The 14,894-nt window shown below is 40.2% G+C and overlaps 1 protein-coding gene across 2 annotated transcripts; it reads right to left on the minus strand.

Annotated features, from left to right (window-relative positions):
* Window positions 1–1,536: 1,536 nt before the first annotated feature.
* On the minus strand, window positions 1,537–8,643 carry THG1L (tRNA-histidine guanylyltransferase 1 like). Of its 2 annotated transcripts, XM_080804810.1 has the most exons (6): window positions 8,443–8,643; window positions 7,446–7,622; window positions 6,560–6,729; window positions 5,678–5,766; window positions 4,152–4,259; window positions 1,537–3,140 (listed from the first exon to the last, which is right to left on the minus strand). In XM_080804810.1, exons 1-6 carry the CDS (start codon window positions 8,631–8,633, stop codon window positions 2,979–2,981), a joined length of 897 nt encoding a protein of 298 aa, XP_080660936.1. In that variant the 5' UTR covers window positions 8,634–8,643; the 3' UTR covers window positions 1,537–2,978. The 2 variants fall into 2 exon arrangements, with proteins under 2 accessions (XP_080660936.1, XP_080660937.1); XM_080804811.1 differs by lacking the exon at window positions 8,443–8,643 and having other exon boundaries at window positions 6,560–6,725; window positions 7,446–7,576.
* Window positions 8,644–14,894: the final 6,251 nt, after the last annotated feature.

Genomic DNA, 14,894 nt, shown 5'->3' on the forward strand with positions numbered 1-14,894 from the left:
AAAGCACTGCTTAGGCAAGTGGAGGAAACTAGGATCCAGCTCTCGGAAGCCAGGATGATGGAAGATTTACAAGACCTGGTTTTACCACCTGTGATTTTTTAGCTTCTGTTCAGCAAAACATTTTTGCTTTTTGATATTAAAGTAAGAGTCTATACGGAAGGCCAGGTATTACTGCCTCATCCAGCACAGCCAAGATGTTTCCAGTTACCTACAAGCCACACAAATCACCTTCCTGCCATCACTCTCCTTAACTATCTAGTGTTAATTGTATACTAGCTGTTTGTGTTTTAACATTTCTTTAAGCTTTGGAAATCCCAAGAGAATGCTGTTCTCTACCTTAGCAAGATGAAAGTTAATATACAACTGTGAAACCCTGGAAAGAATACATGCTGCAACAAAGAAAAGCCATCAGGAGCACCTGGGTGGCTCAGTGGGTTAAGCCTCTGCCTTCAGCTCAGGTCATGATCTCAGGGTCCTGGGATCGAGCCCCGGGCTCTCTGCTCAGCAGGGAGCCTGCTTCCCTTCCTCTCTCTCTGCCTGCCTCTCTGCCTACTTGTGATCTCTGTCAAATAAATAAAATCTTTAAAAAAAAAAAAAAGAAAAGCCATCAAAGGGTGTTCCAGAGAGCACTATGGGTTTAGTTATGGCAGGGCTATTAAGTGTCTATCCGTTTGCTCAAAACTTCCTGCCTAAACAAAAAACAAAGCTGCAAACTGCTGCTAGTTCAATGATTAAGTGCTCACACCCCTATCTTAGGACAAAATTGGGCCTTTATAGTATCACATAGCACCCACAGAAAGCACATTTCTTCAGGTGGTTTTGTCCTGAAAGTCTGTATTTTAATGCCCATATTTAAATTCACCTATATAGTCGATACCTATGTAGATAAAATCTATGTAAGTTTTGACCTAAAATGCTATCCATTCACTTACCACTAAGTTACATTGGACAGTCAAGAGCTACGTTACCTTATTGCCTCATTTGGCCTATCACGTATACTGAGGGCCATGTTGCCCCAAGTGTTATGTATCATCTACCATGGGCATCACAAGCCTTTTTTTTTTTTTTTTTTTTTTTAAAGATTTTTATCTATTTATTTGACAGACAGAGATCACAAGCAGGCAGAGAGGCAGGCAGAGAGAGAAGGAGGGGAAGCAGGCTCCCTGCTGAGCAGAGAGCCCGATGCGGGGCTCGATCCCAGGACCCTGGGATCATGACCTGAGCCGAAGGCAGAGGCTTTAACCCACTGAGCCACCCAGACGCCCCATCACAAGCCTTTTTGGTTAAAAATCCAACTAGCAAACTTTGTATCTTCATAGGGGGAGAGGTGGAGGCTGGAATAGCACTTAAAACAAACATTCCAGGTAAATTTTTGTATGCAGAAGTCTGTGAACCACTGTTGTGATGAAGGTTCATTTATCCTGGCTTATGTAAAGACACATATATACAAAAGTTGGATTCATATACTGGATTTGTATGAGAAAAGTAAATGAAAAACGAGGCCAAGGGAGTTGAAACCTTTTTTTTTTTTTTTTTAAGAGATTTTATTAATTACCTAACATGCACCAAATCTCTTCCTGTGTAATGAGAACAGGAAGGGAAAAAATGATTCGGATAGATGAGGTATCAGTTAGTGAAGACCACCAGCTGTTGCCTTCAAAAATACATTTTCTTCGTGACTAAAATGTAGGCTGCCGCTTAATTCCTTTTTAAAAGATTTTATTTATTTGACAGAGCAAGAGACAGCACAAGCAGGAGGAGCAACAGAGGGAGAGGGAGAAGCAGACTGCCCACTGAGCAGGGAGCCTGACGTGGGGATTGATCCCAGAACCCTGAGATCATGACCTAAGCCGAAAGCAGACGCTTAACCAACTAAGCCACTCAGGTGTTCCTTAATTCCTGATGAAGCCAAATAAATCTTCCTCTGAAATATGAAACGAGGACAATGGGCACGTGAGTTCTCTCACCACCTATCCTTGCTTCAGAGGCTAGCAGCTTGGCAACATGCAATTACTGCTGCTCCTCCCCCACCTACAAGGGCCCATCAGGAACTGGGACTACTAGGTGTCGTTTGACACCTGCCCCTTGTGACCCAGTGTTGACCACTCTACTGTCTTAACTCAAATGTCAGTGTTCTGATTACATAGAGGCTACCTGAGAATCATTTTCAGGAAGTCCAGCGGGAAGGTAACTTTTAGAACTGAAGTATTTACAGGACATGGAGTCAGTGTTTTCTCTTCCTTTTTCATTCATTTTCACATTTTTCCTCATATATACACATAATTCTCTTTCTTCTTAGAAAAAGGTTAGTGGCCTTGGAAATACCCCTGGGGAGACAATGATCATGCTGACAACTCCACAAAATCAATCTATGGAATGTTTACACAAGGACATCCAAACTACTACTCATTTGTTCAGCCAAAGTTGCCAACTTGGGAACTGGCACAAAACCCTGATTCTCCATGGAATTCCTGAACTCAGAAGCATCATGCAGCCACCAACCCATTATTTACCTCCAGGTCAATGTACATGGGTAGGAAAGGTGAGATTTTCAAGGTTAGTGGATTCTGTAGTTAAGAACAGGTGGTTGAGAGTAAAGTTTGGATTCATATTCTATCATAGGTAGAAAAGGCTTGACAAGTTTTTATAAGACTTATGCCACAATCTAAAAATGATTCATTCTGCAAAGCATAAAATAGTTCTTGCTTTATAAAAATAGCACCACGATTAAAAAAAAAATGCACTTTTACAGAAGGAACCATGTTCCAACATTGTAAAAAAATGTTCTCCTTAAAGCAGAACAAGATAACCACCCCATCCATCCCTTCATTCCTGTTCCCTCTCAAAGCAGTCATGTGTCACTACCGGCACACTGTTCTTAGTAGTAGGGATCTTAGGGCACCTAAGGCCAGGAGACTTGGGGGGTGGGGAAGAGCAGGTCTTGCATGGTTATACATGCTAGGGCTAAAAGCAAAGGATCAGCTGTCTTCGTCTAGGATCTCTGGATGTTCCTTCCAAAAAGCATCCCCGATTATATCACAATATAGAGGCACTGGCTTTGTCCTGGTCCGGGTCACCGCCATCTTTTTTCCTTCCATTTCTGCTGGCAGTTTAACTTCTTTTGTTGTGACTTCACCCACCTACAGGGAAAAGTTAAAATACTGACATTGTTAACTGGGTTTGGGAGAGAAGAGGGGGATATGAGGGAAGTTTAGTTTTTTACTTTACATATTTCTGAGTGATATATATTTATCAAGTAGATATACAGATATCTCAACATTTATGAATTTGCTTATAGTTAAAAACTTTTTTAAAAAGTTATGTTGCTGTATTTCCAAACGCGATCTTAGGAACAAAGGAGTGATTCCATGTTCCCCATCAGCAGTAACTACAGAATTAAAGGTATTTCTGCTCTCTCATCTGCATTACGAAGTATCCAAGCCTGTACTAAAGAGCAAATGTGCTTTAAAAATACTAATAAGCTGAAGCTGCCAATGGGATGACTAATTCTAAAGGCACCACTTAACACCTGGAAACACTCATTAAAAAGAAAAACTACTTTACATGGAAGGAGATAAATTTAGAGAAATCATGCTCAGAAGCTGCTCTGGAGGGAAAATATTGAAAATTAAGAATTTAGGTAAATGTACAGACTTATTACAGAATATTAGGGTAAGTATGAATATCTGGGGAATCTCCAGAATATTCTGCAAGTGACAGAACCCTCATATACAACATCTACTGCCTCATATTATAGTTGTCATGGGATGGATGGACTATTTAATGGTGTTATCCAGTGTGGAAGAAATGTTCTATGAATGCAAAAATCCTTCTATCTGCAGTGTACCCTTTATAGGGTTTTATTTGATTTGGAGAGCTTAGGACACAGAAAAGTAAGTGTACTAATTCTAAAATTGGTGATGCCACTTAGAGAAGAAATTCTAAGCCATAAAGAACACTAACTAGCAAAATTAGCACTGACAAAAAAAAAGCATCCAAAATAATATACAGCATTTCATTTTTAAAAAGATCTAATTCATGTTAGTGACTGGAATCACATCTGCATACATGGAGTAGGCAAGACAAAGCTTGGGATGGGCACAGGCTTTTGTCTTTCTGACCTCATTTTTCTTTGGACACAATAGCATTACCTTCTGCCATATCAACACAGTCCCTTTCCTATACATCAGTGGCTCGTTATTGTAGTTGATGTTGAATTCGGAAAACAAAATCTCATTCTTGTCTGCTGCAAGAGTTCCCTGAGAAAATAAAAAGATAAAAACAGATTTTTATGTCTGCTCTCTGCCGTAATGCTACCTACCCATTCCACCCTCTATCTAAATTTCCACAAACAAATCAAAAAGTGGAAGGGTTTTATCAAACCTCTGATAGATACTAATGAATTTGCATTGTGAGAGCAGCTTAAATCTTATTTAGATGTATAAATTCAAAGAACTGTCTTCTATAACAAACAACTGGCTTCAGAAGTCACAACCGTGATAGGGTGACCAGAACTAGCAGTAAGAGGACCTGTTCTGTACTACGTACATTGTTAACGCTATCTTATTTGATCCTCATTACCGTCTCCACTTGAGAGAACATAACTCTGAAGCTTAGAAAGATTATATAAGTTGCCTAAAGCTAAAGATTGCTTTTATTCTTCCAAGAAAAATCAAAATCTAAACTTGGCTCTTCCAAACTCTGGATAAATCTACCAGTATTCCTATTAATGGTATCTGCAAATCCTCATCATAGTTAATGACAACCATTTATCATGTAATTACAACGTAACAGGCACTGTGTTAGGAGCCGTTACGATAAATCACCTCATTGCAGAGTTAGTCATCCTACAAGTAGTGCTGTCATCTAATGATGAAAGCCAGTGTTTTATTAAGTACTTACAATGTGCTTTGTACTATGCTATGTGTTTTACATGCATCATGCCACTTAATTATCACCATAAACCTACGAGGTGGGAAATATTATTTCCTATGTTTCACTTATAAAGAACTAAGGCAGGGTAGCACCTGGGTGGCTCAGTTGGTTAAGTGTCTAACTCTCGATTTTGTCCAGGTCATAATCTCAGGGTCCTGGGACTGAACCTCACATCAGGCTCCCTGCTCATCAGGGAGTCTGCCCCTCACCCTGTTTGCTCACACTTTCACTCTTTCACAAATAAATGTATCTTTTTAAAAAAGAAAAAGTAAAGAAAAAAAAGTAAAAGAAAAAAAAATAAAGAACAAAGGTAGAGATGATAAAATTAAACAGAAGTCCCTGAGTACAATTATTTGACTCCCAGAGCCTATACTCTTACCAATACACACACCCAGCAGGGAATGGCCATGATGAAGAGGCCAAGTGGAACTGATGAAAAAGAAGAGCACATGCCCTGTCTAAAGAAGGCAACCAATATGTAGCAAGCACCAGCCAAGCATTACCATGTGGGAAGGTAGAGCCAGTGTCACTAATTCCATTTTCCAGCTGAGAACACTAAGTCCCAGGGAGAAGTAGTAACTCACTCCCAGTCACAAAAGAAGCAAGCAGAGCTGCTACTAGTATGATTTTTATATCCTCTCAAAACAAAGCAGTAAAGAGAGCTTTAAAAGAATGCAAAACGCCATGGAAGAGTATAGAAAATGGCCCCAAGGTTAAGTATTAATGCAGTAAGATCTTATACCTGTAATCTCTCTTGGGCTTGTACTGGTGTTAGTCCAGACTGTTGTACAAGTGCCCAGAAAACTGTATTATACAGATTATTGATGTGACCTGTAAGAGAACAGTAGCACTGTTTATACGTAATCTTCATTCAGTATCCACGCTTCAAAGAATATTAGAACTTCACCTCTCTCCTCCAAAGTAGAGAGATCTCAGAGACATTTAGTGATATGCCCAGAACCATACACACAGAGGGGAAGTGGTCAAGTATAAACAAACATTTCCTAAAGAGTTTTATTCTGTCATTTTAGTTATGCATTATATGAACTGGTTAACTTGAGAATTACACTTAAGAATACTTTCAAAGTTATCTGATTTAGATTATTCCTTGCTCTTTCCCAGTTCTTCTGGCAAAATCAAGATATACAAAATGAGTTAAGTCTCACAAACATGTCACCACAGTCATGTAAGGCAGGGGTCACAACTCAAATCACCCACTGAGGCCACCTTGAATATAAAAGCACAAAGCAGAATAGGTGACCCCTGGGGGAACAAGAGAGAATGGTAGAGACTATGGCACCTTGGCGCGCGCACGCGCGCGCGCGCGTGTGTGTGTGTGTGTGTGTAAAGACAGCAGTCACTGCCCTGTACAGGTTATGTCCAATACTAAGTTGAAATGATGTCCGAGTATTGCCAGGTCTTCTGATTTTCCCCAAAAAACTTGGAAAAAAGGAAGTATTTACATAAATTTCCCAATAGTTGGATTATTTTCAATTAAAAAAAAAACAAACTGAAATACTGCATTCTGAACAAAATATACATGCACCAAAACTGGACCAAATTACCACCTCTAATGTATGGAATTGGTGGTTTTAACTACATCTGTTTATTTGGTTTTACTTACAATCTGCTTGCCGCCAACTGAGGTAGTCCTTTAAGGTCTGGTTGCTAGGATACACTATGACTCTTCCATCAAAGCCTGGGGGATACAGAAGGGGCTGATCCTCAAAGTAATCTCGCCAATAAAACACATAGCTGGAGGCAAACTGGGAAGCCACATGAGTCATGAACTTACTTGCAAAAGTAAGGCACATTGGGTGGAGCAAGAAAAGAAAAAATACAAGATATTAATTCAAAACCATGATAGGGCCTGTGGGTGCAACAGAGTGATTACACAAACTACTCAGCACGCCAAAACATAAAATGTGTTGGGCCAAGAAAAACTAAGCAGTCTGCCTCTCTCCAGTCCTATCACTAACTTATTAATACCAAATTTCTCTCTGTAGGATGTGATGTGAATTTATGGTTCAAGAGGTTTTTTTTTTAGTCTTGGAAGGAAGGGAACCATTGTTTTAAAAACATGCCAATTCGCTATATGCTTTGTTTGCGGTGAGTTTCAATATATCTGCCAAATGAAATATCTAATTTGTCTATTTTGAGACCCTCCTTAATTAAAAATTTGAGCAATACTGTAACGCACATATAGGCTGTCACTAGCTAGAGCAAACCTACGAATCATTAATATCATAATATTCTAATGGCCTCTGTTTCTAGTCTTAATATTTAAGTGCTTAAGTGAAGCTAAGGTGATGAAGAATGGAGGGGAATCAGATTGAGAGGCATATGTATATTCAAATACCAGACGAAAGTACAATAGTCTAAACAGAAAACAGACATTCTGCAGTTGCAAATATCGCAGACTCTATCTGTAGTATCTAAGTCAGCAATAAAAAAGAGCAAAACCAAATGCTGGTAAGAAATATTCTGGAGGAGCTAGGCTGCGGAATTACCTGGCTCTTCTTTTAAACCAATTGCTTTTGCGCTTGAACACAAAGCTGTACTCATCGCTCTGTCCATATGCAATCACGATATCCTCCAGTTCTTTCATTACAGTCTGGGCACATTTGGTCATTAGGTGGAGAGCACGGCTGTCATTGGGTTTTGCAAAGTTGTGCTTCTCAGCAAACCTTCATAGAGGAAAGAGGAGAGAGAAAAGGGCAGGAGAGGAAGAGAGCTTGTCATTAACACCAGATATCAAAAAGACTGCACAGAGAGGGAGATACGTACTAGTTGTGAGTCTACTAGCCACAACCTGACTCATTCCCTTAAGAACTCCAGACTTTTCCTGCCCTGAGAAAAGGGGCCTAACTTCTAAGTCTCCATTCCCTTCTCTGTGACACGGAGATAAAGCATGCTTACTTTACAGGGCTGTTCCGAAGATTAGAGAGAGATAAAAATGTAACTATGCATGGCTCCTTGGAAGTGCTCCATAAATGTTAGTTATAATAACCATTACTAAAATAACACTTTCAAGAATTAAATTTCCTTATTTCTGTGACATGTCTCCCTTTTTTCCTGACTTGTTTCTTCTTGAGTCCAGTCACTAATAATAATGAAACAAAAACGTACTGTAAAGTGTTGTCCAGAGCAAGACCTTAACAGGCCTCTAAACGGCCCTCAAAAAACAGCTAACGAAATAGCCAGGCACTTGGCTGAAGAGCTCAAACACTGCACCAGGGAGTGACTTTTCCCATCAAGATTTTGCCAGCAGGTCTCTGCTCACCGGCACCACAGGCCAGCGGCTCACCATGAGCGCACTCGGCCTCAGTCTAACTACTCAAACCGGCTCGCGTTCAGGCACGTCGTAGCCTGCACGTCGGGCGATGCTCAATGCCCCGCGCTCATTGGCTGTCGCGTCTCCCGGTAACCAGGCGCCGCAAAGAAGAGCGGCGTTTGAGTCCCAGGAAGCCCGGGCGCACCATGTGGCCGCGAGCCGGAATCGCTCACCGGTGGAAATTCCTGCCGTCCAGCCGCACCACCACCCAGCAGTGGGCCAGGCAGGTGTCGTCAGCCTCGAAGTTCCGCACGTACTCGAATTTGCTCTTTGCCATGGTGGCCCCCAACTTCAAACACCGTCTCAGAGTGACGGAAGTCGAGGCCCAGCAATTGCAAACTTTCACGTTGCAAGACGCCCACATTCGCCCCGCGGAAGGTGAAGGACCAACGGGAGCTCCGCCCCGGAAGTTCCGATGTCTCTTAGTGGCCGCTCTAGCCGTGGTGGAGGCCGGCATCTCTCTCGACTCTCCTTGTAGTCCTTAATTCACTTCCGAGCGTGGAAGGAGGATTCCATTCTCCCCTTCGCTCTACACACGGTTTTTCGTTTTTCTCCTCCCGTCGTGTCAGTCTACGAAGTTGTAAAAAATAACTTTATGACCAAGTTTGAAGATTTAGTTGTGATTTTTTTCTTCCGAAATAACATATATTAACTTGTAGAAAATGTGTACTATAACGAAAAATATAAGAAAATACTTCCTATCACCCCTCTCCCTTCGAACTATTGTGGGTGGTTCCTTCCCGTCTCTTTTCTCTTTGTATATCTCTGTGTTCACACAGGGAACACATTAAATTGTACTCCTACATCTATGTAGTTTGTATATTTTTCCACTTCACCACTTTCCAATGTTATTAAATATTTCAAAGGGTGATTTTTAAAAGAAAAATAGGCTCTTATTCGAACACATGAACGTACTAAATTAACTCAACTTTTTCCAAACACCCAATTTTTTATTTTTGTTGGTAGATAATAGTAACATTAAACCCTCCTTATTTTAATGATGCTTTATGATTTATAAAGCTCTTTTGAATTCAGTACCTACTTACATTATTCTTGTTACCCTCACGAAAATTATTCAAATAGTATAAAAGAATATATGGTGAAAAGTCTCTCACTGACTCCTAACTCAGTACTTCAGACAACTGCTATTACTAGTTACTTGTATATCTATCCACGGATAGAGAGAAACATGGATCTACATTTACGCCTATATATCTCAAACTGTCTCAAAGCAACAGGAAGGAAGGATGGAATGGAAGGAAGGATATGGCAGATTTATGCCCGGGCTCTGCCACTTATTATGTGACCTAACATAAGTTACTTTTCTCTCAGATCTCTTTGCTAAGTGGAGAAACCAATTCCTCTCTTGCTTCCCTCTGAAGTTATTGTGAGCATCGAAGGACTTCATAGCTGCCATTTGTGGTATGGATACACACACACACACACACACACACACACACACACACACTGATAAAATAATATTCCAAGGTGATATCAATTTGGAACCAAGATCAGGAAGTTCTTAGAGGAAAAGGCTAAAACACACCAAAAGGAAATAAACACACAAATTCGTAATGTGGAACCGTCTATATAATTACTGACCTGACTTCTTAAAAAGATAAATTTCATGAAGAATGAAAAAAAGAAGTGAAATGAAGAAAGGATGTGAAAAGGTAGGACACTGTTCCAGAATAAAAGGTATTTTAAGAGACATCAAAACCGAATACAATGTGAAAATCTGGAATGCATACTGGCCCCCAAAATATTAAAAATAGCTCTAAATTCACCGGGAAAACCTGCAATTACAAACAGCTCTAAATTTCAGTGGCTTACCAAACAAATATTTATTTCTTGCTCAAGTCATTCACAGGATCCTGGCTGGCTACTGCCGTGCTCCAGGTAGATGTTCTGATCTATGTGTCTTCTCATTCTAAACCCCCAGCAGTGATTCGAAAGGCTTCTGCACCATAAGATACATCTTGCTACTCACATTATGTTTGCTAAAACAGTATTACAATATAGTCACCTGCAAAGATTATAGGAGAGGGATGTATTATCTTCCCACAGGGAGGGGGAAAGTGAGTAATTTTGAACAATAATGCAATCTACTGCAACTGTATATTAGTTGACAATAGGGAATTACTGTTAATCTGGCACAACAATAGCAGTGTGGTTAGAAAGAAGAATAACTTCAATCTTGAGAGAATATGAAGAAAAAGTGGCAAAGTACTAACAATTACTGAATCTAATGAGGGTCATATGGGTATTTATTATTTTTCCAATTTTTCTATGTGTTATGTGTTGTCACCCAAAAAGGTATGTTTAAGTCCTAACCCAAGGTACAGTGAATGTAACTTTATTTGGAAATAGGGTCTTTGCAAATGTAATCAATAAAGACGAAGTCATTAGTGTGGGCCTTAATCTAATATGACTAGTGTCTGTGTGAACAGAGAAAACAGAAACACACAGAGGAAGAGCACCATGTGGAGAAAGAGACAGAGATTTGAGAGATGCATCTACAAGCCAGGAAAGGCCAAGGATTGTCAGGCATCACCAGAAGCTAGGGGAGCAGCATGGAGATAGGTGTTATCATTATTACCACTTTACAAATGTGGAGATTGAGTAGAGAGAGGTTAAGTAACTTGCCTAAGGTCATAGAACCAACAGGTGATGATTCGAGAATTCCAAACCAGGCATTTTAACTACAGAGCTTATGCTCTTAGCTACTCCTCACTACTGCCTCCTCTTCTCTCTGTCTCTGTTTTTATTCACCAGCTATTCAACAGTTTCTGCCTGTGCCAATTATTGAGTACTTCACGGAATCCTCAAATCATAAAGGTATATGGGTCATCCAATCCCTTAATTCTCAAACATAATTTATTCATATATGGCCTTTGTGAATTTTGTCATTTGCATATGTTGCCTTATTTTAAAACTATTTTTCTTTATGTCAACTCTCTTCTTTTTAAATCTTTTTATTGGGAAAAATAAATATTTTATTGAAAATGAGCATACACATGGAAAAGTACACAAAACACCATTAACCAGTACCCACTTGAGAAAGAGAACATTGTCAGTTCCCAGGAGTCTATTTCAATTACTACTCCCTCTCCTTTCTAGAGGTAATGGCCTTCTTAATATCTATAACTTAGTTATGTTCTTTTTTTTTAAAGTAATCTCTACACCCAGTTGGGGCTTGACCTCATGACCACAGGATGCAGAGTTGCATGCTCTACCACCTGAGCCAGCCAGGCACCCCAGTTATGTTCATTTTTAACCTTTATATAAATGAAATCTTGCAGTACATATTCTTCAGCATTTGGTCTCTTTGGATCAACATTATGTTTGGGAGATTCAACCAAATTGGAGTGTAACTGTAGTTCATTTTTCCTCATTCTTCTGTAGTATTCCATTGTATAACCATACCAGTTTATCCACTGTATCGTTAAAGAGACATTTGTGTTGCTTGCATTTTGGGGGTGATAATGAAAAATGCTACTTTGAACATTCTTGTACTTGTCTTTTTGTGTACATGTGCCTGAATTGGATATATACTTAAGACTAGAATTTCTGTATCATGGAGAATCCATCTGTTCATTTTGATCTATAATGTTATACTTTTTCCCAAAGTGTTTTTACCAATTTACGTTCCTCAAAACAATATGTGAGTTGCTCCATATTCTCACTAACACTTGATGTTGTTAGTTTTTTAAAAAATTATGCTGCATCACTCTGACTTGTATATAGTAAATCTTTTGTGGATTACATTTCCATGATGATTAACAATGTTTAACATCTTTTATATTAATTGGCTACTTGGGCACCCTTTATTGTGAAGTATGTGTTCAAGTCTCTCGCACATTTTTTCACCCACTATTTAATACTTTGGTGAATTTATTTGAAAAAGAAACTATGTCATTGTCATAAATGGAGAATTAGTATCACATGCCAATAATAGAGGGTGATAATATATTAAGATAAATGCAATTCCAGTATAATGCTCATGCCTTGCGGTAAGAATATATTTTCTTTTTCATTCTGCCAACAAGGAAAAGGAAATACTGAACATTTCCAGGTATCCTCAAAGTCATTCAAAAAGTCAGTTGTAGAACCTGATCTGGCTCAGAGCTCCCTTTCCCTTCCAATGACATAAAAACCTGGAAGAGAAGGGGCAGGTCAAAAGCCATAACAACTTTTCCGAGATCTCCCCCAGGTTTATCAGTTAATACCAGGGACCATTTATTAAGTACTAGCAACTTTACATTGTACTGTACTAGCAATATTACATTGACTATCTCATTTATTTTGCGCAGTTGCCCATTGAGGTTGGGTTTTCCAATGTTGGTGTGTGTCTACTATCCTTGATAGCTGGAGTTATCAAGCCACTGCATTATCTGATCCAGAAAGGAAGAAGAAAGGGGAAGAGAGCAAAGCTCACACCTCCAACCCAAATCATCTCTCTTTATCAGGTTTTTGCTGAAGCTGCACAACTTTTACATATGTATTTTGAGCCTTCCTTCTTCCTTAACTGCAAGGGAGCCTGGGAAATGTAGTTTTTTTTAGCTAGGCACTTGGCCACTCTAATAAAATAGAATATTTCCTCCCTCTTCCCTCATTTCCCTCCCTCCCTCCCTCCCATCCCTCCTTCCTTCCTACCTTCCAAAAGAAGGGAGGGTACCTGCGTGACTCAGTCAGATAAACGTCCAACTCTTGATTTCGGCTCAGGTCATGATCTCAGGGTCCTGGGACCAAGCCCTGTATCAAGCTCCCCATTCCAGGGTGTGGGCTTGAGGATTCTCTCCCTCTTCTTCTGCCCCTCCCCTCACTTGAGATTGTGCATGTTAATGCTCTATCAATCAATCAATCTTAGAAAGAAAGAAAGAAAGAAAGAAAGAAAGAAAGAAAGAAAGAAGAAAAAAGAAAGAAAAGAAAAGAAAAGAAAAGAAAAGAAAAGAAAAGAAAAGAAAAGAAAAGAAAAGAAGAATACTATTGCATGGGTAACTGGAAGTTTCTACCACAAAAGACAACAAGAGTTATAAAGGGCAGTCTAACAGGCCCTGTATCCTGAACTCTAACACCTAGCCTGCTCTTCCCACCACCTTCAGCCAGTCTATAAAAAAAGAAGTCAGAGAAGAAAAAGAAGGGATAGAGGTTTGATGGGAAATTCCAGGGGAAGATGTTACTTTCTTCCCTCCCCATACTGCCCTCTATCACCGGCCTTGGGTTCCCCCACTCCCCACCCCAGAACAGGTAGTAGCAGGATGGGGGAGGCTTCAAAGGCAGGCAAGAAGGGAGGACTACTTCCTTACTTACCAGCTGGGGACCTGCAGAGTTTTTCTGGTGCTGTCACTGAAGCAGGGAACCAGGAGAGTCACTGGGAGATCCTTATAGGTATTAAGCTCTTCTGCTCCCCTTGAGTTTGGGGGTGTATGTGAATGTAGAGACCATTGACTGTATGATACTTGGAGGTTTCTGGAGCAGCCTAGACCAGTAGATGAGAAGGATCAGTAATGTGGTATGCCTGAATAAACTATGGGGATACCTCACTGCATTCCCCCTTGGCCTTTGGGGTCTGAAAAAGATCGTCATCATCACTTGTTCCTTAAGAAGCTCAGAGGTTGGGGCGGGGGTGAGGCGGGCAGGAGCTGGGAGTTGTCTCTGAGACCACTGGGCAAGTAAAAGTCATCTCTCCCGCAGAGAATTTGGAGACAGAGCGAGCTGGAAGGGCCAAAGGCAGCTATGGTGTTCCTCTCTAAGGGATCCTTGGAGATCAGGCTGGTGCTAAAAATGGCCTCAGGATAACCATGCACCATGCCAATGCAGGAAGAGAGAAGATCTTCCCAGCACCAAGTGGAAGGACAATTACACAAAAAGGCCTCTGCTTTGCCTACACTTCAACCCAGCCCTCAATGGGATTAAGTCTTGAAAAGAGGAGGGTGATGGAGAAGATCTTAGAACCAGACTGTGGCTTCCACCTTCATTTCAGGTTGTTGGAGTGGGAGCAAAGTGAAAGAGCAGACCCAGGGTCTCCTACTCTAAGCTCCTTCAGTAATAGGTCTGGCCAGTGCTGGGGCTGTGGTGAGAGGCACTTGTCAAAAAAGACAAATACGGTATGATTTGCAGTCCAATTCATAGAGACAGAAAGTAGAATGATGGTTGCTAGGGAATAAGGGAGTGGGGGAAGGAGAGTTATTGTTTAATGGATATAGAATTTCAATTTTGTAAGATGAAAAGAATTTGGAGATTGGCTGCACAACAGTGTAAATGATGCACACTATTGAGCTGTACACTTAAAAATGGTTAAGGTGGTAGATTTTATGTTATGTGTATTTTACAACAATTAAAAATAACTAAAATCCTGCATACAACAGATATTTATGACTTAACTGGGCAGTGACCTCTTTTTCTAAAAATTTCTTTTTTTTTCCTAAAAATTTCTATTACTTAGAAAATCACTTATCACAGTGACTGACAGAAAAAAATAATTGCCTTTGGTATGGAAGTCAGGTTGTCTTCCCTGATGCTGACTCATTTCATTTGTACTAAGAGCTGCATTATGTAAATGAAATTCAGGGTGGAGAGGGGGTGAGAAGAAGGAATAATTTGTCTCTAAGGTCTCCTTCCT

This window comes from Martes martes (genome assembly GCF_963455335.1).
Source record: "Martes martes genome assembly, chromosome: 5".
Classification (NCBI taxonomy): Eukaryota; Metazoa; Chordata; class Mammalia; order Carnivora; family Mustelidae; genus Martes; species Martes martes.